Source organism: Bos taurus, chromosome 9, assembly GCF_002263795.3.
Source record: "Bos taurus isolate L1 Dominette 01449 registration number 42190680 breed Hereford chromosome 9, ARS-UCD2.0, whole genome shotgun sequence".
In the NCBI taxonomy this organism is placed as follows: Eukaryota; Metazoa; Chordata; class Mammalia; order Artiodactyla; family Bovidae; genus Bos; species Bos taurus.
In genome coordinates, this window is record NC_037336.1 from 69,286,014 (window position 1) to 69,310,667 (window position 24,654).

The following is a 24,654-nucleotide window of genomic DNA, read 5'->3' on the forward strand; positions in this document are numbered from 1 at the left end:
GAACATTATTCTGAAATTGTAAGAGGTTTCATAAAGTGTTTGCATTGGCCAAAAAGTTTTCCGTAAGATGTTAGGTAAAATCCTTAATGAACTTTCGGCCAACCCAATATATACCCGATACTACACACAAATTATATTAAATAACATGGAACTCTGCAATGAGATGCTCAGGGCTTATGCATCCAGACAGATTGAGCCCAGATCCCATTATTGTCACATGCTCTTGGGGAGATTTTGGCCAAGTTACTTTTCTGAACGTTTTTCTGAAGTTTTTTCACCTGTGCAGTGGGGTGTGTATTAATAGTAGCTACCTCAGAGCTGTGGTAAAGATGAAATGAATGAGTAAATGTAAAGCACTTAACATGTGCCTGGCAGGTGTCCAGTAAGTGTTAGTGATTATTTTTATTTTATTTTTTCAAGTTTATTTTTAATTGGAGGATAATTGCTTTACATTGTCGTGTTGGTTTCTGCCATACAACAGTGCAAAGCAGCCATGTGTTAGTTGCTTAGTCATATCTGACTCTTTGCAACGCCATGGACTGTAGCTTGCCAGACTCCACTGTCCATAAGTATACACGTATCCCCTCCTTCTTGAACCTCCCCCCCACCCCTCTAGTTCGTCACAGAGCACCAAGCCGAGCTCCCTGTGCTATACAGCAGCTTCCCACTAGCAGTCTTTTTTACACGCAGTAATGTCTATATATGGACTTCCCTGGTGGCTCAGACGGTAAAGCGTCTGTCTACAGTGCAGGAGACCTGGGTTCAATCCCTGGGTCGGGAAGATCCGCTGGAGAAGGAAATGGCAATCCACTCCAGTACTCCTGCCTGGAAAATCCCATGGACAGAGGAGCCTGGTAGGCTACAGTCCATGGGGTCGCAAAGAGTCAGACACGACTGAGCGACTTCACTTTCCTTTCCTTTCCTAATGTCTATATTTCAGTGCTACTTTCTCAGTTCATCTCACCCTCTCCTTCCCCACTGTGTCCACAAATCTGTCTACATCTGCGTCTCTGTGCCTGCCCTACGTAAATTGATTCATCAGTACCATTTTTCTATATTCAGTATATATGTATTAATATACATATTTGTTTTTCTCTTTCTGACTTACTTTATATGACAAGCTCTAGGTTTGTCCACATCACTAGAACTGACTCAGATTTGTTCCTTTTCATGGCTGAGCAGTATTCCATTGTATATATGTACCACAACTTCTTTATCCATTCATCTCTCAATGGATATCTAGGTTGCTTCCATGTTCTGGCTATTGTAAATAGTGCTGCAGTGAACACTGGGGTACATGTGTCTTTTTTTGTTAATGGTTTTCTCAGGATGTATGCCCCATAGTTGGATTGCTCAGTCATATGGTAGATTTACTCCTAGCTTTTTAAAGGAATCTCCATACTGTTTTCCGTGGTGCCTGTATCAATTTACATTCCCACCAACAGTGCAAGAGGGTTCCCTTTTCTCCACATCCTATTCAGTGTTTACTGTAGATTTTTTGATAATGGCCATTCTGACAGATATATCAGTTCAGTACAGTTGCGTTCAGTCACTCAGTCGTGTCCAACTCTTTGCGACCCCATGAACTGCAGTACACCAGGCCTCCCCGGCCATCACCACTCCTGGAGTCCACCCAAACCCATGTCCACTGAGTCGGTGATGCCATCCAACCATCTCATCCTCTGTCGTCCCCTTCTCCTCCTGCCCTCAATCTTTCCCAGCATCAGGGTCTTTTCAAATGAGTCAGCTCTCCACATCAGGTGGCCAAAGTATTGGAGTTTCAGCTTCAACATCAGTCCTTCCAATGAACACCCAGGACTGACCTCCTTTAGGATGGACTGGTTGGATCTCCTTGCAGTCCAAGGGACTCTCAAGAGTCTTCTCCAACACCACAGTTCAAAAGCATCAGATATATCATGACACCACATGTAGTTTTTGGAGAAGGAAATGGCAACCCACTCCAGTGTTCTTGCCTGGAGAATCCCAGGGACGGGGAAGCCTGGTGGGCTGCCGTCTATGGGGTCTCACAGAGTCAGACACGACTGAAGCGACTTAGCAGCAGCAGCAGCATGTAGTTTTGATTTGCATTTCTCTAATAATGAACAGTGTTGAGTATCTTTTCATGTGTTTATTGGCCATCTGTGTGTCTTCTTTGGAGAAATGTCTGTTTAGGTTTTCTGCCTATTTTTTGATTGGGTTGTTTGTTTCTTCTGATATTGAGCTGCATGAGCTGCTTGTATTTTTTGGAGATTGACCCTCTGTCAGTTGCTCTGTTTGCCATTATTTTCTCCCATTTTGAGGGTTGTCTTTTCATCTTGTTTATGGTTTCCTTTGCTATTAGCAATTATTTTAAATTTTAAATTACTACTTGATTGCATTTGTGAGTTAGGGAGACTGAGGTATGGCAGAAAATGAAGAAGAACTAGAGAGCCTCTTGATGAAAGTTAAAGAGGAGAGTGAACAAGTTGGCTTAAAACTCAACATTCAGAAAACTAAGATCATGGCATCTGGTCCCATCCCTTCATGGCAAATAGATGGGGAAACAATGGAAATAGTGACAGACTTTATTTTGGGGGGCTCGGAAATCACTGCAGATGGTGACTGCAGCCATGAAATTAAAAGATGCTTACTCCTTGGAAGAAAAGCTATGACCAACCTAGACAGCATACTAAAAAGCAGAGACATTATTTTTCCAACAAAGATCCATCTAGTCAAAGCTATAGTTTTTCCAGTAGTCATGTATGAATTTGAGAGCTGGACTATAAAGAAAGCTGAGTACCAAAGAATTGATGCTTTTGAAATGTGATGTTGGAGAAGACTCTTGAGACTCCCTCAGACAGCAAGGAGATCCAGTCCATCCTAAAGGAAATCAGTCCTGAATATTCATTGGAAGGACTGATGCTGAAGTTGAAACTCCAATACTTTGGCCACCTGATGCGAAGAACTGACTCATTTGAAAAGACCCTGATGCTGGGAAAGATTGAGGGCAGGAGGAGAAGGGGACCATAGAGGATGAGATGATTAGATGGCATCACTGACTCAATGGACATGAGTTTGAGTAAACTCCAGGAGTTGGTGATGGACAGGGAGGCCTGGTGTGCTGCAGTCCATGGGGTCAGATACTACTGAGTGAGTGAACTGAACTGTGGTGGGGCTTCTACCTTAAACTATTCAACTTAATTATATACTGTTGTATTCTCAAATAATTGGGTAAAATATGACTACTTTCTAGGTCCTTCTGCATGATACTTATTCACATTTGGGAGTGGGGCATGGAATGGCAGGGGGGAAAGTTCTATTTTTTGACCAGAACTTCATATACATATGAAATAGTTTTTTTCCTAAATGAAAAAATCCAGACACATGAGTTTCTTAGTTATTTTGAATTAAAAATTTATGTATATGAAAGCTCTTATGAAATCTATAGGAGTGAAATCACATTTAATTTTATGTTGAAGGAATCATCTTTATTGAAAAAATTCACAACTATGCAGTGTGAAAACCATTCTTAGAAATCCCAAGTTCAGTCAGTTCAGTCACTCAGTTGTGTCCGACTCTTGAGACCCCATGGACTGCAACACGCCAGGTTTCCCTGTCCATCACCAACTCCCGGAGCCTACTCAAACTCATGTCCATCATGTCAGTGATGCCATCCAACCATCTCATCCTCTGTCGTCCCTTTCTCCTCCCACCTTCAGTCTTTCCCAGCATCAGGGTCTTTTCCAGTGTGTCAGTTCTTCGCGTCAGGTGGCCAAAGTTTTGGAGTTTCAGGTTCAGCATCAGTCCTTTCAATGAGTATTCAGGACTGATTCCTTTAGGATTGACTGATTGGAGCTAGAAGTAGTCATAAACCTACAGTGTGAAATTGCAGCCTTTTAGAACTGAGATAAACCTTAGTGACCTTGAGCACAGACTCCATCCCCTCTTTGAGGTTAAACGATATGCTAATTATTTGCACACAGAGTCAGACACGACTGAAGAAACTTAGCAGCAGCAGCAAGCCAGTTTTAAAATTCCTTTCTTGAGTTTTTCAGTAGTTTTCTAGTCTTTTGTTACGCTTAATTCACTTTTAATGCTTATGGGGGAAAAAAGCCTCCAACATTTTATAACTCCATCCTCCCCCCACCTCCGCTTTGGATTTCAGGACATCCTGGGATACACACTGTTACTTAGCTAACAAAACATTTTATAGGTTTCATATTTGGAAGTTTCCAGTAGTAGTGCCAACAGGGGACTAATAAATAAATGACTTTAATTAATAAATAAACTTGACTTTAATTAATAAAAGTCAAGTTGGTAGAGTTTATCACAGGACATTATCCCCTGGAGGTTGCATTGGAGTGAGGGGGCTATTTGCTTGGACGTGACAGGTGTAAGCAGTAACTCAAGATGGCAGCTAGAGGGCGCCAGAATTGGGAGAGGCGGAGGTGCGATTGCTAGCTGGTGCTGGAAAGACTTGAGATATTCAGTCTATTCTCTTCTCTCCCTCCTCCCAAACACCACCTACTCTGCAATAACAAATTAAAATTTTATAGTGAGTTTGCCAGATTTACAGATGAAGATATCAAAACTCAGACAGAGAGGTCAGCGTTTCAGAACTGTTAATACCGGACGGATCTGAGATTCAGACCTCTGGCTTTTTATTTCTAAAGGTTCTATCCCTACACCAATGCCAGGATTAGGGGATGCCAGGAGTTACTCATGTTCCTCAGTGAAGTGTGTTCACTGCATATATTTCTTTAACACACAAAGTAATGGTTAGGATTTTAAAAATAAGTTTTTTTTTTTTCTTCCAGACTGTATACTTTTTTTCTTCAGATGAGTAGGAAAATAGACACACTGCATTCAAAACCAGGGAAATTTTCATCATCACCCACTGCCTTCTCCTTCCAGCTCCCAGTGAATGGATGTGAGTGCCTAGCTGGAAAGTCGAGGAATAGAGTAAGAATTTGGGTGGTATTCCTGGCACCATGAGCAGTCTTTCCTTCACATAGTGTTGCAAGATAAAGCTCTTCCCTATGCAAGATAACAGATTTGGCACAATTACATGAAATCTTTACATGAACGATTACATGAAGTTCAGAATATATCGTGTCTGGAAATCAGCTATTTTGCCATCCCTGAATTTGCTTAACCACCTTGTGTTTTTATTCAGAAAAGATGCTATTATTGCTGATCTTTTTCTCGGTGATTTGGGGCATTTTCTGGGCTACTGACATACTTTGATGCTCTAATTTAAAAATTCATGGTATTGATTTAATGCTTTAGTAGAGAAACACGGCAGTGTTTAAAAAAGCAGATATTTAAATGATAAACTGTAATGTGCAGATGACAATTGATGGTCTCTTTTATATCCCTCCTCCACTTCGCCATTCTACCCTTCTTGCAGCTTGAAGTTCCTGGTACTCCAACTTGTGTTTTCTGTGTTCTGCAAAGTCAGGTTCCCTGTTTCTGAAACAAATAAAAATTTCCTGGGGATAAAAGAAAGCTCTTCCTCTTTAAGTAGCAGACAGAATATATGGTCCCCCCCTCTCCCCCTTTGAATTTCCCTGTGTAATTACCGTATCTGTCTGCAGGAGAAAGGACTCCTTGTGGTTTGCTCTCCACTACCTTTCTTAGAGACATATCTGCAGAGCCGCGCAGCGCACGTGGCACTCATCTCAGGGCGAGAGCTCCCAGTTTTATCAGAATTAGGCGAACGTAGGGCCGCTTCTTTCCCCGAAAGCCAGTCCCGCTTCCCCGAAAGCCAGCCGCGTATCAGCTGCGTGGGGCTGGGGCCCGGGGAGGTGGAGCCTGCCTGCTCCCAGCGGCTGCGAGAGCCCCCTCGTCGGAGAGCATCCCCGCCGCCGCTCTCCCTGCTCTTGTGCTGCTCCGCGGAGTGGAGGAGGCAGGGTGTGCTCGCGGACCGTGGGGTAAACTGCGGTTGCTCTTTGGGGAGCCCGGGGAGAACACCAGGCGGGAGAGAGAGCGCCAGTGCCATGGGCCAGCTCTGCTGCTTTCCTTTCTCAAGAGACGAGGAAAAAATCAGTAAGTGGGATTTGCACTGTGCTGAATCCTAAGTGCTTGGCTATTTAGAGTGACTGTCTTCTTCTAGGGGTAGTGGTTGTTGTTTTTTTTTTTTTTTTTTCCCCTTATGGGAAACAGGAGAATAAGGAGCTCTGATATTTCATGTGTATTTCATGTGTATTTCATGTGTATTAACTATACGTATATAGTTAATAATTAACCGTCAGAGTACAGTCACTCAATGAATAGGGCTGTGTTAAAGATCTAGAATTTCATCTTCCTTCTGTTGGAATTTTACAGCTTATTTTTATCACATTAGAGTCTTAGTTTTGAGTTTCTCTGCATGTCACTGCATGCAATTTGACAAATTATACAGGCCAGACTTCATTTGTGTTCTCTGAAATTGAGAGGTTTTCAGAGTAGTGCTTAATAATAACATATAGAGAAGTAAAGCTGGCTCGGAAATAACATGTATTATACATTTGCAGATATTTTCGTGTGTCCTTTGCTTTGTTCTCCGTGGAGGGAATTTGGGTGTAACTGTAAGATCCCTCCAGACGAGGGATGCCACTTTGACTTCTGCAAAAACCTCACTGAATATTCTTAAACTAATGCCAGTCAGGTTCCACATCTGCTTATGGCCCAGAAAACAGAACTTAAAGTGATGACATTTGCACTGAAATGTTTTCCTCCCTGACTTAAGTGTATTCACTTACATTTCAACTTTGTTAAAACAGTACCCACATTGTAATTAACATCCCAAATAGATTTGCCTTACACTAGTTACCCCCAAGTATTGAATTTTTACTTCTTTTTCAGTAAAAATGTTCACAGACGTGCTTATTAAAATTTGCAGCCACATTTCTTTTACATCAGGGCTTTATTGAAATTTAAGTAGGTCAACAGAATCTCTCAATATCAGATTCAGATACTCAAAGATTCACATCTGGCTTTTATTTTCTGTTCCTCAGGAAACTAGCCAGAGACAGGTTTAAAAGTAATGAATACATATCTTATACCTATGCACTTGGGAAAATAAGCCAGGTTTTACAAGAAATCTTCTGGGAATGCTTTGGAATAAATGTTAGGAGACTTCAGAGTATTTGCTTATTAACAGGAGTCCCCAGCTGTGCTGTAAATTTTACTGGTGAAAATGATACTCTGTAGTATACAGTGGTCCTGAGCTGAACACCTGATATGACTTTGTACAACAGAGCTGTTCATTTTCTAACAGTGAGCACTGATATGCATTCGGCACCGTGAAACTTTTCAGATATTTGTCAGAATGATCCATTTGTATAACTGAGGGCTTTGGTTGGTTGATTGATTCCTTGAGGTAGATCTGCATAGGAAAAACCTTGGTCTGGACAGATGTAGGCAGAGTGAATTCTTCCCTTTCTCCACTTCCTAGTCCACTGCTCCAGGTTTTCCTAGAGTTCCTGCTTTCCTTGTGTTCTCTTTTCTCTTTTCCCGTCTGTGAGCAGCCTTCTCTTCTCTAATCATAGAAGCCAGGCTTTACCTTGATGAGGAATTTGCTCTTTTCTTTCTCACCTATGACCCTGGGAATGCAAAGTCTTTTGTTTTACATACAGCACCTCTCAATATTGATCAACAGGAAGTACTTTGGGGGGCTTCCTTTCTCAACTTACAACATTTTAAAAAGAAAACGAAGACAAGCCACTGTGTCTGAAGTGAAGTTCAAGTCCCAAAGTGCAAATTATGGTTAGAATCGAAGCATTTGTGCCCCCTCTCCTCTCATTCATGCCTACTGGCCCCTGGATCGTCCCCATTCTCTCCCCGTTATTCTTTCATCTGTCTTTGATTTTCTCATTGCTTCACTGTTTTCTTCACGCTGTGTTCATATACCCCATCAGCTGTTGTCTGGTGTTGTGTTTAATTTCTTTGCTACAGGGTGGTCTAAAGAGAAGGTTCTCTGCCAGGCACTGCTATGCTGATGGTCTACCAGTACTTAAAAAGGGGACTTGAAAAAAAGGCAGAGAAATTCTTAGCCAGCGTGCTTGAAGAAACATGTAAATTAGCACTAACATAAATATTCAGTTCATAAGTTGTGTTGATTGCGTGTAAAAGAACCCATATTAGATGTTTGGGAGGGCCTGATCTTGCTACTGGGTTGTGCAGTAAGCTTCTGGGTCTTTTTCATTTTTGTGAGCCCACCTAGTAGCCTTGTTAGCCTGCTCTGAGCTAAGTGAGGACCTCCCAGGAGCAGAGCACAAGAGAGCTTATGCCCACGCCCTTCTAATTCCATTGTAAAGGGTGATGACCCCAGAATGTACCTTCTGAGAGCAGCTCGAATGAGGAATTAAATGAGTTTTTGGTAAATGTTTACGTTTGTGGTTGTCGTTCCCAAAACACAGGCGAGTTGGAAAGCCCATCCTCTGTAGTCCTGCAGAGATACAGAAGGGAGGGACCCAGCTGGCCGAGTGGTAAGAGTCAAATGGTCCCTTTCCCCTCCTGCTGCTGTTATATCCTGCCTTTGCCCTTGGTGGTGGTAGAGAGAAAGTATTCTCATCTCATTGATTTATTAGTGCTACTATTTTAATCAAGCAAAATGATTAAAAAAAAATCAACTTGTGCAAGGGTGATGTTTATGTAAAAAGTTAACTGTATGCACAGCCAGAAATCTTGATAATGGGGTGAGTAGTCAAATCTAGTAGAATTCATCATAGTTTATTTTTCAGTAAATGTAGCACAAAGCAGCTAGACCATTTTGTTTAAAGCCCCAGCAGTGGAACATTTTCTCAAACTGTATACTTTTTGGCCACAATAGGTAGAATAGACTGACAATAAATGCATATTTCTTGGAAGATTAAGCACTTTCCCTTGCTACACAGGACCATACTTACCATGAAATGTTTCTGCAGATGTTGTAGGATTAATCAGTGTTGTAAATAGTCTCTGATGAAGTTTTTGCTGAAGTCTTTTACAGTACTTGTGTTCTTTGAATTTTACCTCATTGTCTCATAGTGAGCTTACTGAAGGGATTGTTCTTGAACAGGAATACAAGCTTATTGGCCCCTGCAGTTTGTCAGTCTCACTAAAAAACCTGAAAAGGAAGCTTTAATCACTATAAGAGATACCTCTGTAGCTAATTCAGAAGGCGTTTTATTTGCTCCTTTCCTGTTGCAAATTTTCCCATTTTGAAGTACATTTGCTTTATGTGGAATGAAACAGGTGAATGTCCATCCTGTGGTGATTTGTCAAAGCGACATGTGTTAGCGGAGGATAGAACAGCTAATGGTTGGGTGCGCTGACAGCTCAGTTACTTTCTAGCCCTGGCCTTCTAGGATGCTGAAAATAAGAGCATTAGTATGTATTTTAGGGCTTCCCAGGTGGCTCAGTGGTAAAGAATCTGCTGGAGTAGGAAATGGCAACCCACTCCAATATTCTTGCCTGGCACAAGAGCCTGGCAGGCTACAGGGCATGGGGTTGCTTAGAGTTGGACATGATTGAGCAACTAAGCACACAAATACACACACACACACACACACACACAGAATATGTATTTTAACAAGAAACGTCTTAATTTTATAAGTATGTGTTTAAATAATACATAGACCTTTTACTTTTATATATGAAATATGTTTCAATACAGTCATTCTGTGTTCATTTCAGTTCAGTTGCTCAGTCGTGTCTGACTCTTTGCGACCCCATGGACTGCAGCATGCCAGGCTTCCCTGTCCATCACCAACTCCTGGAGCTTGCTGAAACTCATGTTGATTGAGTTAGTGATGCCGTCCTTTCATTTCATCCTCTGTTTCGCCCTTCTCCTGCCCTCACTCTTGCTCAGCATCAGGGTCTTTTCCAATGAGTCAGCTGTTCGCAAAAGAGGTGACCAAAATATTGGAGCTTCAGGTCAATATCAGTCCTTCCAGTGAGTATTGAGGGTTGATTTCCTTTAGGATTGACTGGTTTGATCTCCTTGCAGTCAAAAGGACTCTCAAGAGTCTTCTCTAACACCACAGTTCAAAAGCATCAATTATTTGGCGCTCAGCTTTCTTTATGGTCCAACTCTCATATCCATACATGACTACTGGAAAAACCATAGCTTTGACTAGATGGACCTTTATCGGCAAAGTAATGCTGACAAATAGCTGAGTCTTTCTGTGTGGGATGAGTTAAACAGATCATTTGTACTATTTTATAAATGTGAGTCTAATCTGAAGATAGTTTGTTTCTGATGATTTAGAATTTGATTATCGGCTCATTATAGACCCAGTAAATACAATTCCTCTGTAATGAATGAGACTGTACTGTACAACTGTAGTCACCTTAGATGTCAGCCTGGAAGACTGTTTTTATTTCCATCATGGCCAGGAAGGGAAGGGACTCGGGATTTTAGGCCTTTAATTGTTGAGCAGCCTTACGGCATTTATCTGTGTAGCTGCCCTTCCTCTGGGGGACTCCCTCCCCTTCTCTGTGGGGTCTGTCCATCATGACATTAGGCTTCCCTGCCCTGGGACATGTGCACATGTTCAAGGGACATGTGGTCCACGTGGAGTTGACCAGAGACTTTCTTAAGAGTTGATCAAGGATCTGTCTTCCTTTTGGGTTGTGAGTGAAAGGGATGTAAGCACAAGATTGCTAGCTGATAGGGAGTTAGGGGGCATCTTCCTGAGGGTGAAGCACAGAAGAAAGAGGCCAGAGAAGGAGAGAGAAAAAGAGACAGTCCTGATGATATTGTTTGAGTCTCTGAGTTCAGCTGTGACTAAGACCTGTATTTTGTGAAGCAATAAATCCTTCCCCTCTTTTTCGGTTTAACTTGCTTGGGCTAAATTGTTATCACCTGCAACCAAAAGGCTTCAGATATATTCTGGAAGATACTCAGTGTATCTAAGAGTACATCCATTCTGGAACAAATATTTCTAAACCTAGTAAAGAAACCAAAAGTCTTTGATTTCTTCTGAACTTTCATGTTCCATTTTAGTGGCAATGAAATTTATGGGAGCTGTTAGGAAGAGTAATTCAGTTCACTTCAACTGATAAATATTGTTGAACACATCACATTTGGAAAGCTTTGAGCCAAGTGTTAGGAAGATACAATGATGATACATGGTCCTTATTGTTGGAGGATTTCTTTTTAAATTCACTTGATTCTTTAAAAAGAGATGTGTTGGTTTCTAGTATTTATCATGCCTTGAAGGGAGAAAGTTGGGGATGAAAGATCATGATGCTCTCAGTCTAACAAGCAAAACCACACCCATTCATTTCAGAGAAGTTACCGGCCAAGTCCATTGAAAGTGAGTTAATTACCACCCAGGGTAGAAGTTACCTCAAGCTCTTATCACAGGCAGTGGTTACAGCTTGACTCAGGCAATCACAGTTTCTACAATAGACATTTTAGCAAATACAGTTTTCCTTAACAAACATTTATAATGTCAAAGGTACAAGTTAGCAGACCTTGGAACTACAAAGCCAACCTTTCTGGCATATAGTAATGTTGTTTGCCCTTAGCAAATAGTCATAGGCAAAAACGGAACTATATGATGAAAATATAAAGAATAAGTATAGTTTTAATTATATGATGAAAACATAAAGAATCAGTATAGTCTATGCCAACTAGGATATAAATAATGTTAATTTTACTAAAGGCTGAGTCAAAGATATTTGAAGCTTACAATTTTCTGTTTCTGCACACTCTCCCTCAAAACTTATGACTTTAGTCAAGGACATTTGTTAACCTCAAACATGTATACATGAAAATTAGAGTGCTGGGAGAAAGTGGTATAACACAGGATGCTTTGAGTACATGGAGGGAGGGTTTCATATTCCCAAGAAAGAACTCACCCAGTTGGTAAGAATCTGATGGAAAAGGGTGATTGACTTTTTTAATGCATCTCAGCAGCCTGTGTCCCCCGACCCCGACTTTGTGGTAAGATAGTTGGTGTTGGCATTTGCCATGTGAATTACACCAAGTTTCAATTTGATATCTTACATCTGACTGTTAGAGCAAAAATAAAATTCACACTTTCTAAGCATTTAAAATATTCAGCTAAATTTAGCTGTGAAGCTTAGCTTTTGAAGAGTTTTGATTGATGTTTATGATAAGTAATAAACTGGCAAGTAGATGATCTGTTAATCTAAAACTTTCTATCTAGATCTGTAGCAGTCAGACCTTATTTAGAATTCTGACAATCAGGATTGTGTCCTGAGGAGGCCAGGGTGGCGAGGAGGCTGGAAACCACATCATAAGAGGAAGGCTTACAGACTCCGGCTGCTTATCTAGGATAGTCAGTTAATTGTCTTATAATATTTGGAGGCTTCTTTAATGTGGAAGGGAAAGAAGATATTCTCTATGGCTCCAGGGTGGTAGAATTAAGACAGTGAGTGTTCATTTTAACTCATTTTCTTTTGGTGATTTTAGGAGCCAAATGGTAAAGCTACATTAAACCCAGTAGTATTCTAATTATATTTGCACAGCTCTTGTTTTAAATAATGAAAATACTGAAGTGAAGCCCTAAAGCAGAAAGAAGTTATAATCAGGTCTTACCTTAATAATTTTTAATACGTTGCCTAAAAGAAGATAATTTAAGGCAGAGTTTTCAGACTATTTTTAGCCATCAAACTTTTTCTTTTAAGTGAAGTGAAGTGAAGTTGCTCAGTCGTGTCTGACTCTTTGCGACCCCACGGACTGTAGCTTACCAGGCTCCTCCGTCCATGGTATTTTCCAGGCAAGAGTACTGGAGTGGGGTGCCATTTGCTTCTCCAGAGGATCTTCCCGACCCAGGGATCGAAACCAGGTCTCCCGCATTGTAGGCAGATGCTTTACCATCTGAGCCACCAGGGAAGTCTTTTTAAATGGAAGACCAAAATTTTTATGGGAAAAAAAAATTGCCTCTTTATTAATTCATATTTTATAATGACTATTAATGCCTATTTTAAATTAGTGCCTTTAGGATCAACAAACTTGCTTTAAAATAGAAATAGACAACTTTGGGTTCTTGTCTAGGTACGTTGTCATCTTACCTAAGCACCACATAAAATATTGAATATTGAACTCCATAGTAATAGTGAGTGAAGAAGTGAAGTCAAGTGAAAGTCACTCAGTCACATCAGACTCTTTGCGACCCCATGGACTATACAGTCCGTGGAATTCTCTAGGCTGGAATGCTGGAGTGGGTAGCTGTTCCCTTCACTAGGGAATGTTCCCAACCCAGGGATCGAACCTAGGTCTCCCGCATTGCAGCCAGATTCTTTACCAGCTGAGGTACAAGGGAAGCCCAGTAATAGCGAGTATTTGGTATCCATAAGTCCTAGAGATAACAAGCCAAGGCATACTGTGTGTTGTATGATTGTCTTTATGAATGAAATTTTTATTAAAGCATTTTGTCCAGATTTACATCAATTTTAAAATTAATTTTCTATAATATGGGTTTAGTGAATTTAAGATAAAAATTCATTGTGGTGCTGTTGTATACCCACTACTGTATACCACACTGTACTTCAATATAAAATTAGATACACAGATCTTTAGGTTTTATAAACAAAACCTAAAAAGATATGTAAAACTATATGAAATTTGAATATTAAATTAAAAAACATATCAAACAAATTGTTTTATGAGGAAACAAGTTCATGAAATATGCAGTTGTAATTTTTAAAAAAATCAGACTCCTAGCTGCTTTTACCTTTGTACCTGTTGTCTTTGTCATTCATGACTTCAGTTCAGTTCAGTCGCTTAGTCGTGTCCGACTCTTTGCGACCCCATGAACCGCAGCACACCAGGCCTCCCTGTCCATCACCAACTCCCGGAGTCCACCCAAACCCATGTCCATTGAGTTGGTGATGCCATCCAACCATCTCATCCTCTGTCGTCCCCTTTTCCTCCAGCCCGCAATCGTTCCCAGCATCAGGGTCTTTTCAAATGATTCAGCTCTTTGCATCAGGTGGCCAAAGTATTGGAGTTTCAGCTTCAACATCAGTCCTCCCAAAGAACACCCAGGACTGATGTCCTTTAGGATGGACTGGTTGGATCTCAACAAGGGACTCTCAAAAGTCTTCTCCAACACCACAGTTCAAAAGCATCAATTCTTCGGCTCTCAGCTTTCTTTATAGTCCAACTCTCACATCCATACATGACCACTGGAAAAACCATAGCCTTGACTAGATGGACCTTTGTTGACAAAGTGACATCTCTGCTTTTTAATATGCTGTCTAGGTTGGTCATAACTTTCTTTCCCAGGAGTAAGTGTCTTTTAATTTCATGGCTGCAATCACCATCTGTAGTGATTTTGGAGCCCAGAAAAATAAAGTCAGCCACTGTTTCCACTGTTTCCCCATCTATTTCCCATGAAGTGATGGGACCGGATGCCATGATCTTAGTTTTCTGAATGTTGAGCTTTAAGCCAACTTTTTCATGACTTAGGCCTCTGTAAATACAACATTGTAGGGGGAAATAGTTTGTGTCAGGATCCAGTCAAGAAAATAGGAATTATACCAGTTATTTCAACAGAGTATTTAACACAGGGAATTAATTAGTTAAACATGTTTTGAAGGAACTTTTTTTAAAAATCAGATTTGGTTACAGTAATTCAGACTAATTGTTAATAAGATATTTCTAAGGAGGACCCTCACCCAGATCAATTTAACTTAAAAACAGCAAGTTATTTTAGACTAACTTACAGTTTATGGAAATGCTTTAAAAATAATATGTTCTGTTGAAGTTTGTTAAGTATGTATTCTGCAGTCTTTACTGTGATTTATTTGGTGAATATTTCTTTTTCCTGCAGTTTTATTGAAATAAAATTGACATAATTTTGGCATATTTCTTTTAACCAGTATTTGAAATTTAAAAAATATTTATTGGAGCATGGTTGATTTGCAATGCTGTGTTAGTTTCAGGTGTACAGCAAAGTATACCAGTTATACATATACATATACCCACTCTTTTTTAAGATTCTTTTTGCTTACAGGCAAATACAGAGTATTGAGTAGAGTTCCCTGTGCTATATAGTAGATTCTTGTTAGTTATCTGTTGTATATGTAGTGTTATGAATATGTCAGTCTCAATCTCCCAATTTATCCTGCCCCTGGTAACCATACATTTGTTTTCTATATCTGTGATTCTACTTCTGTTTTTTTTTTTTAAAGGCTTTTCTCACTTAGACTTATGTGAAATTTTAGGCATTCACCGTCAGCACAGATATAGGGACAGGTTAGTGAATTAGGTGAGAGTTAAACCTTCAGGCAGGTGGGGATGAGTGTTTGGGAGTGGTCAGCTGTGCTCTCATGACTTTGGGGATTAAGGAGAATCAAAGGCTCAGATGCCAGGAGACAAGGCAGTCAATAAACTGTTTGAAAATCTGAGGAATTCTTTCAGGGATCTGGGAACCAGTCAGTCAGAGCAGAGATAGAGAAGGGCAGCAAAGAAAGTCAAGGCAGTGAGACGCTAGATGCTGGGAAGTCACATGCTGCTGTGCTTAGTTGCTTGGTTGTGTCCGACTCTTCGCTCCCCCACAGATTGTAGCCCGCCAGGCTCCTCTGTCCATGGGGATTCTCCAGGCAAGAATACTGGCGTGGGTTGCAATGCCCTCCTCCAGGGGATCTTCTCAACCCAGGGATTGAACCCAGTTCTCCTGCATTGCAGGTGGATTTTTTACTGGCTGCCACGAGGGAAACCCAAAAATACTGGAGTGAGTAGCCTATCCCTTTTCCAGGGATCTTCCTGACCCAGGAATCGAACTGGGGTCTCCTGCATTCCAGGTGGATTCTTTACCAGCTGAGCTACCTAGGATGTTGCATATCTGAAGGTACTTTATGCCATAAAACATAGATTGCAGCGTCTCTGATACATACAATGCCCTCTAGGGTCATGTAGCTTACAACCTGTATCTTCCCTGAGATTTCATATATGGGAATTAGAAGAGAAAAACTTATTCTACTGGAATGCTGAAAAATGCTCCCCAGAGCTGACAGAAGTCCTATTCCCACTGAGTAAAGCCTGAGAAGGTGAGGACCCAGAGGTTGCCTGAAGCCACCACCCCCACCATGTATCCCATTCATGAAGGCAAATTTATCCTTTTTTTATTAAAAGGGAAAATTTATTGGGTTACATATGCAAACAAGGAAGGTGGAGAGCTGACCTTGAGCTGACCTTTTACTGTATTTTTTTTTTTTTTTTTTTGCCGTTAATTATCTCAGGTCTTTTGAGTATTAGACAATGAATGGATGCAAAGAAGCACTGTGACTGAAAGTACCTAATGGTTTCTACCAGGAAGATAAAAGTAAAGCTGAAGCCACGAAAGATTGTGACAGTTACCACACGTGCATAACACATGTTCTGATGTTGATATGTTCCTGGGACGTTGTCTATATACACTAAACTTGATGTGATTATTTTTATCCATTGTGATTTTAAAGTACAGAAAAATTGCTACTTTCAGTGCTTCCCTTTTAATTTGGTGCATGTAGAAACGTAAGTAGTTGCTGGAAACACAAAAGCACCACTCTTAGAATTGAAAGAGGGTAGTCTTTCCCTTCTCCAGGGGATCTTCCCAACTCAAGGATTGAATCCAGGTCTACCGCATTGCAGGCAGATTCTTTACCAGCTGAGCCACAAGAGAAGTCCAAGAATACTGGAGTGGGTAGCCTATCCCTTCTCCATTCATCTTCCCAACCCAGGAATCAAACCAGGGTCTCCTGCACTGCAGGTGGATTCTTTACCAAACTGAGCTATCAAGGAAGCCCTAATAGCTTAATAGAAACTTAAAACCATCTGTATCTTGTGTTTCAGTTACTGTCTGTTTATATGTCTGCTTGAAGGCTTTTTATCGGATTCATGAGCAGTAGTCCTTCTCTTTACCTAAGAAGGAACATTATTTAGTTGCAAAAGAATATGAATGTAAGCTATATAGAACGATGCATACCTTTCTTATTTGCAGTCATTCCAGTTGTATAAAGTGAATAGGTTGCCCATATCATATTTGCTTATAGAGCCCTAAGCAGGGAGCTCATAAACAAATAGCCTTATTGCCTGATAAATTGAAAGAGGGTTGCAGTATTGATTTCATTTAAATAAAAACTATAATTGTAGCTAATTTTATTGAATACTGTAAGGGGAGCACTCTGCTAAGTGCTTTGTGTTATTATCTCATTTAATTTTCACAGCCCTTTATTCTCGTACAACACTACTGTTATTCCTGGTTTATAAATACAGAAAATGACCCTTAGAGTGGTTAAGCAAGTTTCACAGGGATACAGAGCTAGTGAATGGGGAAGTGAGAATCCAGTCCAGGTATTCTGACCTTATAACTAAAAAGGAAGCATTCTAAGTATTTTCTGGTTGGAAGTCTCATTTTTAGAGCTAAAAATATCATAGAACATATCATAGGAATATTTTTAGTTGCCAGACAGGGGGACTTCCCTGGTGGCTCAGACAGTAAAGAATTTGCCTGCAGCATGAGAGACCCAGGTTTGATCCCTGGGTCGAGAAGATCCCCTGGAGAAGGGAATGGTTACCCATTCCAGTATTCTTGCCTGGAGAATCCCATGGACAGAGGAGCCTGGTGGTGTACAGTCCATGGGGTCACAAAGAGTAGGACATGACGGAGCGACTAACACTTTTACTTTCGGAGATAGAGAAGCATGGAGGTGTAATGGCAGAAGTGTGGTTTGAGTCACAACCTTGTCATTCTTTAGTTGTGTAGACGGGCAAGTCTCACGGCTTTTCTGATCCTTTGTGTTCAGGGTGGGGGCAAAATAGCAATAATAATTGTAAGCTTTTGATTTAAATGTGTGAGGAAAAAAGCCAGGCACATAATAGGCAATTAATGTTAGGTTTTATTATTATTATTATTATTAAAAGGATTCGTAAATACAGTTATTGCAGCCAGAGTTATATGCTGTGTGTCATGGAAACATAAGTATGCAGAGTCTCGGGACTCATTATACAGGACTTTACTAGAGCTTGGAAGAAGCTGATGATGCAGGAACTTGGCTCTTCAGCCTCTAAATTCCTGGGAGGAGACTCTAAGCAGTGGTGGTGGGGGCAGCTCTGGTTTCATCCTCAGAGAGGAATGGTAATGTCGTGGAGATCATCTCTGATCTCCTTCTTCTAAGCATCTTTTCGGTGCCCGTTTTCCCCAGGAACATCAGTCCAGTGTGGCAGTGACTGTCTTTTGTCCACCCCTGAAGCACGTGTATCTTTCTACCCAATTCCTGAAATTCCTTTGACTAGGAGCAGTTCTTCCCCATTTAGACACCAAGAGCATGAGAAGCAGACCTCCATTGCTGGAAGAAATGAATTTACCCTTACAGACCACCAGTGATTATTCAACAAGTTCACTGGCTCATTTAACTTCCTGCAGGGGGAGCCTGGTGGGCTGCCATCTATGGGGTCGCACAGAGTCGGACACGACTGAAGCGACTTAGCAGCAGTAGCAGCAGCAGTATCAATTCACACAGTCAGAGAACTTGATGAGTAGTAGATATCACCAAAGAGAACGTAAAAAAAATCATTTGATTTTTGTCTTTTTGGAAGCCTCTAGTAAATTCCTAGTCTTAGGTCACTGAGAAAAGAAAAGTATATCCTCAATTACCTTTAGGATATACTTTCATATTTACTTTTCTCAACCATTATTTCTGAGGCTGCAGCAATCAATTTATGAGTTCACTGAGCTTCATTTTTTAAAATATAACAAGACCATGCGTGATGAACAGTTGGCCGCACGGCGAGGGCTGTGGGGCTCAGATGAGCGGGGGTGGTTAGAACTGAAATGGTGGGGGTGGGGGAGCAGCGACAATGCCTTTGGCCCCACACCTCTCTGTAGGCCCACTCTGTCCCCCTCAGAGCCTCTCGGAAGTTCTGTGGGGACAGCAGAGTAGAATGACTTGCCCCATTTTACAGTGGGGGAATAGTTCTTTTTGCTCAGGATTCAGTGTTTGAATTTGTGCTCTGTTTCTTTGTTTTATTATATGCCCAGAAGAATGGCCAAGGATGACCGTAAATTGTCAATTTTCTCTTGATTTTGTTTTAACGGTCAACCATCTCATCTTCACGTTTTGTTTAGCCTGGAAATGCTCTCTTTGACCCAGCAGCATTGCTGGAGTAATAGCCATTAGACTCAGTCCACAGTTTTTCTCAGGGCTTACAAGCCAAATACATCGTCCTGTGCATCTGGATTTCCTTGGTCAGACTTTGAAAATTAGGTTTTGGGAGCCATGAAAGAAAGATAACAGAAACAGTTTACCCTACTTTCTGTGTTGGCTAGTTGAATCATTAGATGGAACATTTTTTAGCATGAAACACACTCCACATGATCATACCAAAAGCATTTGCTATAAGATTGGGCAGTTAGCTGAGTTAAACAGAGCTAGGTTTTGAATCCTTTTAAAAAATCTGATTTCTTTCAACCTGTGTGTGATATTTCAAGTATTTATGGTGCTCTTAAGACTTCCCAGGCGGTGTTAGTGATGAAGAACCCACCTGCCAACGCCGGAGACAATGCAGGGTTCATTAGGGTCGGGAAGATCCCTGGGAGGAGGGGATGGCAGCCCACTCCAGTATTCTTGCTTGGAGAATCCCATGGACAGAGGAGTCTGTCAGGCTACAGTCCATAGGGTCGTAAAGAGTCAGACACGACGGAAGCAACTTGGCATGCACGGTGCTCTTGATCATATTGTAGTTAAGCTTAGGTTTTGTCCCTCTCACTAAGCCTAACAACTGGTTATTTACATCAAGCCTGAAACAGAATGAAGCAGAATCACTGGTTAGTGGCATAGCTGATGTTTTCCTATAAAATAATAGAAATGTTCTGAAACCCAAGCTTACATTTTGAAGCATTAGCAGGGTTGTAAAAATCTGATTTTCTTTACCATTATACCTCATGGGTTGAAATAAGCAATTCCTTGAAGACCAGCCATAGTAATTTTTGTGTATGTCAGAATTGAGAAGTATAATTTGATCATAGTAGATGCTCTAGAAACAAGAGATGAGCAGATTCCACGGCATGCCCTGCAGGAGCCTCCGTGGTCCCTCCCGCACACATTCTCAGCCTCATCCTTCTCCATCTCTGTCTCCTCCTCTTGTCACCACCTACAAGACTGCGTTCTGAAGTTTCCCTTATTTATTAACACATAATAACTTCTACCTCTACTCAGTTGCAGGTTTCCTGAAGGCAGGGTCCATGCCCGTGACTGTGTGGCCAGAGAGATGAAAGGAAAGAAAGAGGAGATCAAGGGGGGAAGAAGGAAGGAAGATGGAAGGAAAGGATTCACTGCATTCACCAACACCCATTGTTGTTGTTGTTTAGTTGCTAAGTCGTGGCCGACTCCTTTGCAGTTCCATGGACTGTAGCCCGTCAGGGTCCTCTGTCCATAGAATTTTCGAGGCCAGAATACTGGAGTGGGTTGCCATTTCTTTTTGCAGGGGATCTTCCCAACCCAGGGATCAAAGCCATGTCTTCTGAATTGGCAGGTGGATTCTTTACCGCTGAGCCACCAGTGAAGCCCTAAAATCCATTATTTAGTCTAAAAGTTAAAAAAAAATAAAAATAAAAATTTCAATCTGCTAGCGAAACCTTCTGAATCTTTGTTTTCCAGTCAACCAGTTGTTAAATGATACAGTATTTCTCATACATATACCTTCATTTCTCCAGGACAAGGCTGCAACAGGGAATTGTGGAGAATCTGCTGGGGGGTGGGTGTCGTGTATCAACTCATCTTTCTGATTTCAAGTGGGAGCTGTGGATTGCCATCACTACTACATGGTATTGGTAGGCATTTTATCTAGCTCTTGTATCTCCATGTTCTTGCTTGAAATAATGGAAGAACAGCACTTGTTTTACCTCATGAGATTTCTTTGAGGACCAAATAAAAGAATGTTCCTGAAAGCACTTTGGAAAGGGTGAAGTGTTCCCTAAATAGATGGAAGGATATATTCTTGCTATTGCTGTTAGTGACCTGGTACCTTGGGGTTTTTCTCAGCCTGTGGAAGCTCTTGATCTGGGTGTATCCTTATTGCTTATAAAAGAGGTGAAGTGATATCTATAGTTATGATTTATTTCACCAATTAGATTGATGGCAACATTTATGCTGCTGATTACATTGGTGAACATTACCTTCAAAACAGGAAAGTGACCTTTATTTCTGCTTGAATCTGCTGCTACCCTGGAAGATCAGCCTAGGAAAGAAAAGTATAGTTTATCATGAGCAGATGTATTGGTCAAACACATGAAAATTAATTCTAGTTAGTTGTACCTTTAAGTTTTATGTGGTGTAGTTGCTCAGTCGTGTCCGACTCTTTGTGACCCCATGGACTGTAGCCACCAGACTCCTCTGTACATGGAATTCTCCACGCAAGAATACTGGAGTGGGTTGCCATTCCCTTCTCCAGGGGATCTGCCCAACCCAGGGATCAAACCTGTATCTCCTGCATTGCAGGCAGATTCCTTACCCTCTGAGCCTCCAGGAAAGCCCTAAATAAAAGAATGAATGACATAAACATAATAATTTTAAGTTTCAAAGCAGTGCTCATTTTCTAGCCTTCTTGTCTCTCTGCCAGATAAGAGCATGATTATTTGAAAATTTATGCTCCGTACATGTCTGAAACATGTTCATTTCTTCTTTGCCATGAGAATCACTTTCCAATGATAGCCAAAGAAGTTGAGACTTCTTTGCACCAGGACTTGGGTTTGGAAGGTCTGCTTCTTTATCACTGCTCGAACTGCACTCCACAATCAGCTTTGTACAAAATGACATAGAGTGGTCCTGAGCAGACCATCAGGGGGTATCGGGAACTCCTTATATTTCCACCTGAGCAAATACAGGAATCAAAATTCAGGAGGAAACAACCACAGTTTCTATTTAATAGAGAGCAATTTATGATACGGAACAGCAGATAGACACCTACAGACAACACAAGGCAAAACAAGTGAGCAAACAAACCACGGAGAGCAGAGTGCCCCTTGGAAATAGATTTCAACAACAGATTGATGATAATCACCTGTCAATCAAGTACCGGGTAGCAGTTTAGTTTGCAGTCTTTGAACATATTGGTGCAAATGATATGTGTCTGATACACTGAAGAGGAGAATGAGAATGATTTGGGTTTATTCATGCTCAGAAACTACCCCAGTTTCTTTTTCTGGAAATTATTTTCAAATTTTGATATTGAGCACGAGAGAAAAAACATGATTCAGAAAGAGAGCACTTGAGACTCTGAAGCCTGCAGCTGGGAGAGAGCACAGATATCATAGTTGAGACGTGACTCTTAGAGAGAAGAGCTGAGAGAGTCATCCTTACTACTCACTTCATGCTAATTGCAAAGAGTGACAGGGCACCAGTCTATTCAGCGAGTTCACATGTGGAATAAACCCCTCAATAGTCCCTCATCGTGGGGAGGAAATTGTTCTCATTAGTATTTTATTAATTGAGGTAGAATTTACATACAGAAAAATTCACTTTTGTGTGTGTATAGTTCTATGAGTTTTGATCAACACATAGAGTCATTTAACCACCACCAGTCAACAGTGGAAGAGTTGCATTACCCTTCATATGTTCTCGGGCCCCTTTGTAACTCCTGTCCTCATCCCCAGCCCCTGGAAATCACTGGTCTGTTTCACTACTGATGGTTTTCCCTTTCTCAGAATGTCATAAAGATGAGATCAGGCAGTATGCAGCCTTTTGACTCTGGCCTCTTTTCACTTAGCAGTAATGCACCTTAGATTCATCTGTGCTGTGGCATGTATCAGTGTTCATTCCTTTGTTTTGCTGAGTACTAGTCCATTGGGTGGATATACCACAGCTTATTGATCCATTCACCAGTTGAAGGTATTTCAGTTGTTTCTAGTTTGGGGCATTTGTGAATAAAGCTACGATAAACATTCATGTATAGATTTTCATGTGAGCATAAGCTTTCATATCACTTGTTTTCAATTCTAGTGAGGAATGAGACTGCAGGGTTGCATGGTAAGAGTGTGGCCAACTTTCATAAGATAAACTTGTATTTGAAATTTGCAAAGTTTTTACAAGCTGACTATGCCATTTTTGCATTCCCACTAGCAACAGGAGTTCCACTTGCTTCAAATCCTTACCAACACTTGATATTGTTTATCTTTTAAGTTTTAATTTTAGTGGATGAGTAGTAGTATCTCACTGTGACTTTAATTTGCATTTTCCTAATGGCTAATAATGTTACGTATCTTTTCATATGTTTATTCGCCATCTGTATATCACTTGGAAAGTAACATTTCAATTCTTTTGGGTCGTTTTTTATTTTATTTTGTCTTACTAAGTTGTTGGAATTATTTTTGTATTCTGAATGCACTTTCTTTATATATGTATTATGTATATATATTTTGCAAATATATGTACTTTCTCCTAGGCTGTAGTTTGCTTTTTTTGCCTTAACAGTGTTTTACGAAAAGCAAAAGTTTTACATTTTGATGATGTCCAATTTATCCTTTTTAGGGAATACGTTGTGGTTTTCATCTCCTGGTTAAAAATCTTTGCCTAATCTGAGGTCACTGAGGAGTTCTATATTTTCTTCTAGACAAGTTAGCTCTTACAGTAAGTCTGCTATCCATTTTGAGTTCATTTTTATATATAGTATGAGATAAGGTTTGAGGTTCTTTTTTTATATAGATGATCATTCTAAACACCGTTTCTTAAAAAGATTATTCTCTCTGTGTTGAACTGTCTTGGTGCCTTTGTTGAAAATCAGTTGGCCACATGTTTGTAAATCTATTTCTGGGTTGTGTTTTATTTCATTGATCGATATGGTTGTCTTTAGGCCAATACCACATTGTCTCTATTTCTGTAGCTTTATATGAGTCTTAAAATCAGGTAGTATAAGTTTTCCAACTTTGTTCTTTTTTACAAAATTGTTTCTGTTGTTCTAGTTTCTTTACATATTCATATACATTTTAGAACTCCTCAATTTCTATGAAAGGGGCTGGTGGGGTTTGGATTGCAGAACTCTGTAGTTTTTGCATTTACAGAGCAGTTGATGGAGAATTGACCTCTGAAGGATAGTGAATCTTTTGAAAAATGAGTATAGTTTAATCTCTCTATCTAGGTCTTATTTCATTTCTTTCAGGAAATTTTGCAGTTATTAGCATTTAGGTGTTACATACACTTTGTTGAATTGTCCCTAACTATTTATGCTATTAAAAATGATATTTTTGAATTTCAGTTTCTAGTTGTTATGACTAATATATATAAGTTGACTTTAAAAACATCTTTTAAAGATATCTTGCTGTTATTAATTTCTTATTTGACACCATTGTACTGACCACATGCACTGGATGAATTCAGTAAATTAAAATTTGTTGAGACTTATTTTATGACTCAGAATATGATGTCCTTTTATAACTGTTTTCTGTACATCAGAGAAGAATGTGTTTGTTGCTATTGTTGGGTGAAGTGTTCTATAATTATCTATGGGTAGTTAGGTGGATTTGGTTACTAGCATTCAAGTCTTCTCTGTTTCTGGTGAATTTTTCCCTCCTTGTTCTGTCAACTATAGAAGTGGTCTTGAAATCTCAAACTGTAATTGTGGATTATCTGTTATACTTTTAGTTCTGTTGGTTTTTGCTTCAGGTACTCTGAGGCTCTTGTTATTAGGTGCATACACATTTATGATTTTTATACCCTGTTGATAAACTTGACTCTACTATAATTATAAAATGTCCC

General features: G+C 40.3%; 1 protein-coding gene across 5 annotated transcripts in view; it reads left to right on the forward strand.

The window, feature by feature from the left end:
- Positions 1-24,654, forward strand: part of AKAP7 (A-kinase anchoring protein 7) — a 122,823-nt gene that overhangs the window by 83,029 nt on the left and 15,140 nt on the right. The window contains exons 1-2 of one of the 5 annotated variants that reach the window (XM_015472854.3): positions 5,569-6,027; positions 8,382-8,450. In XM_015472854.3, the coding sequence (XP_015328340.1) occupies positions 5,979-6,027; positions 8,382-8,450 (118 nt within the window). In that variant the 5' untranslated portion in view covers positions 5,569-5,978. 5 annotated transcript variants of the gene reach the window in all.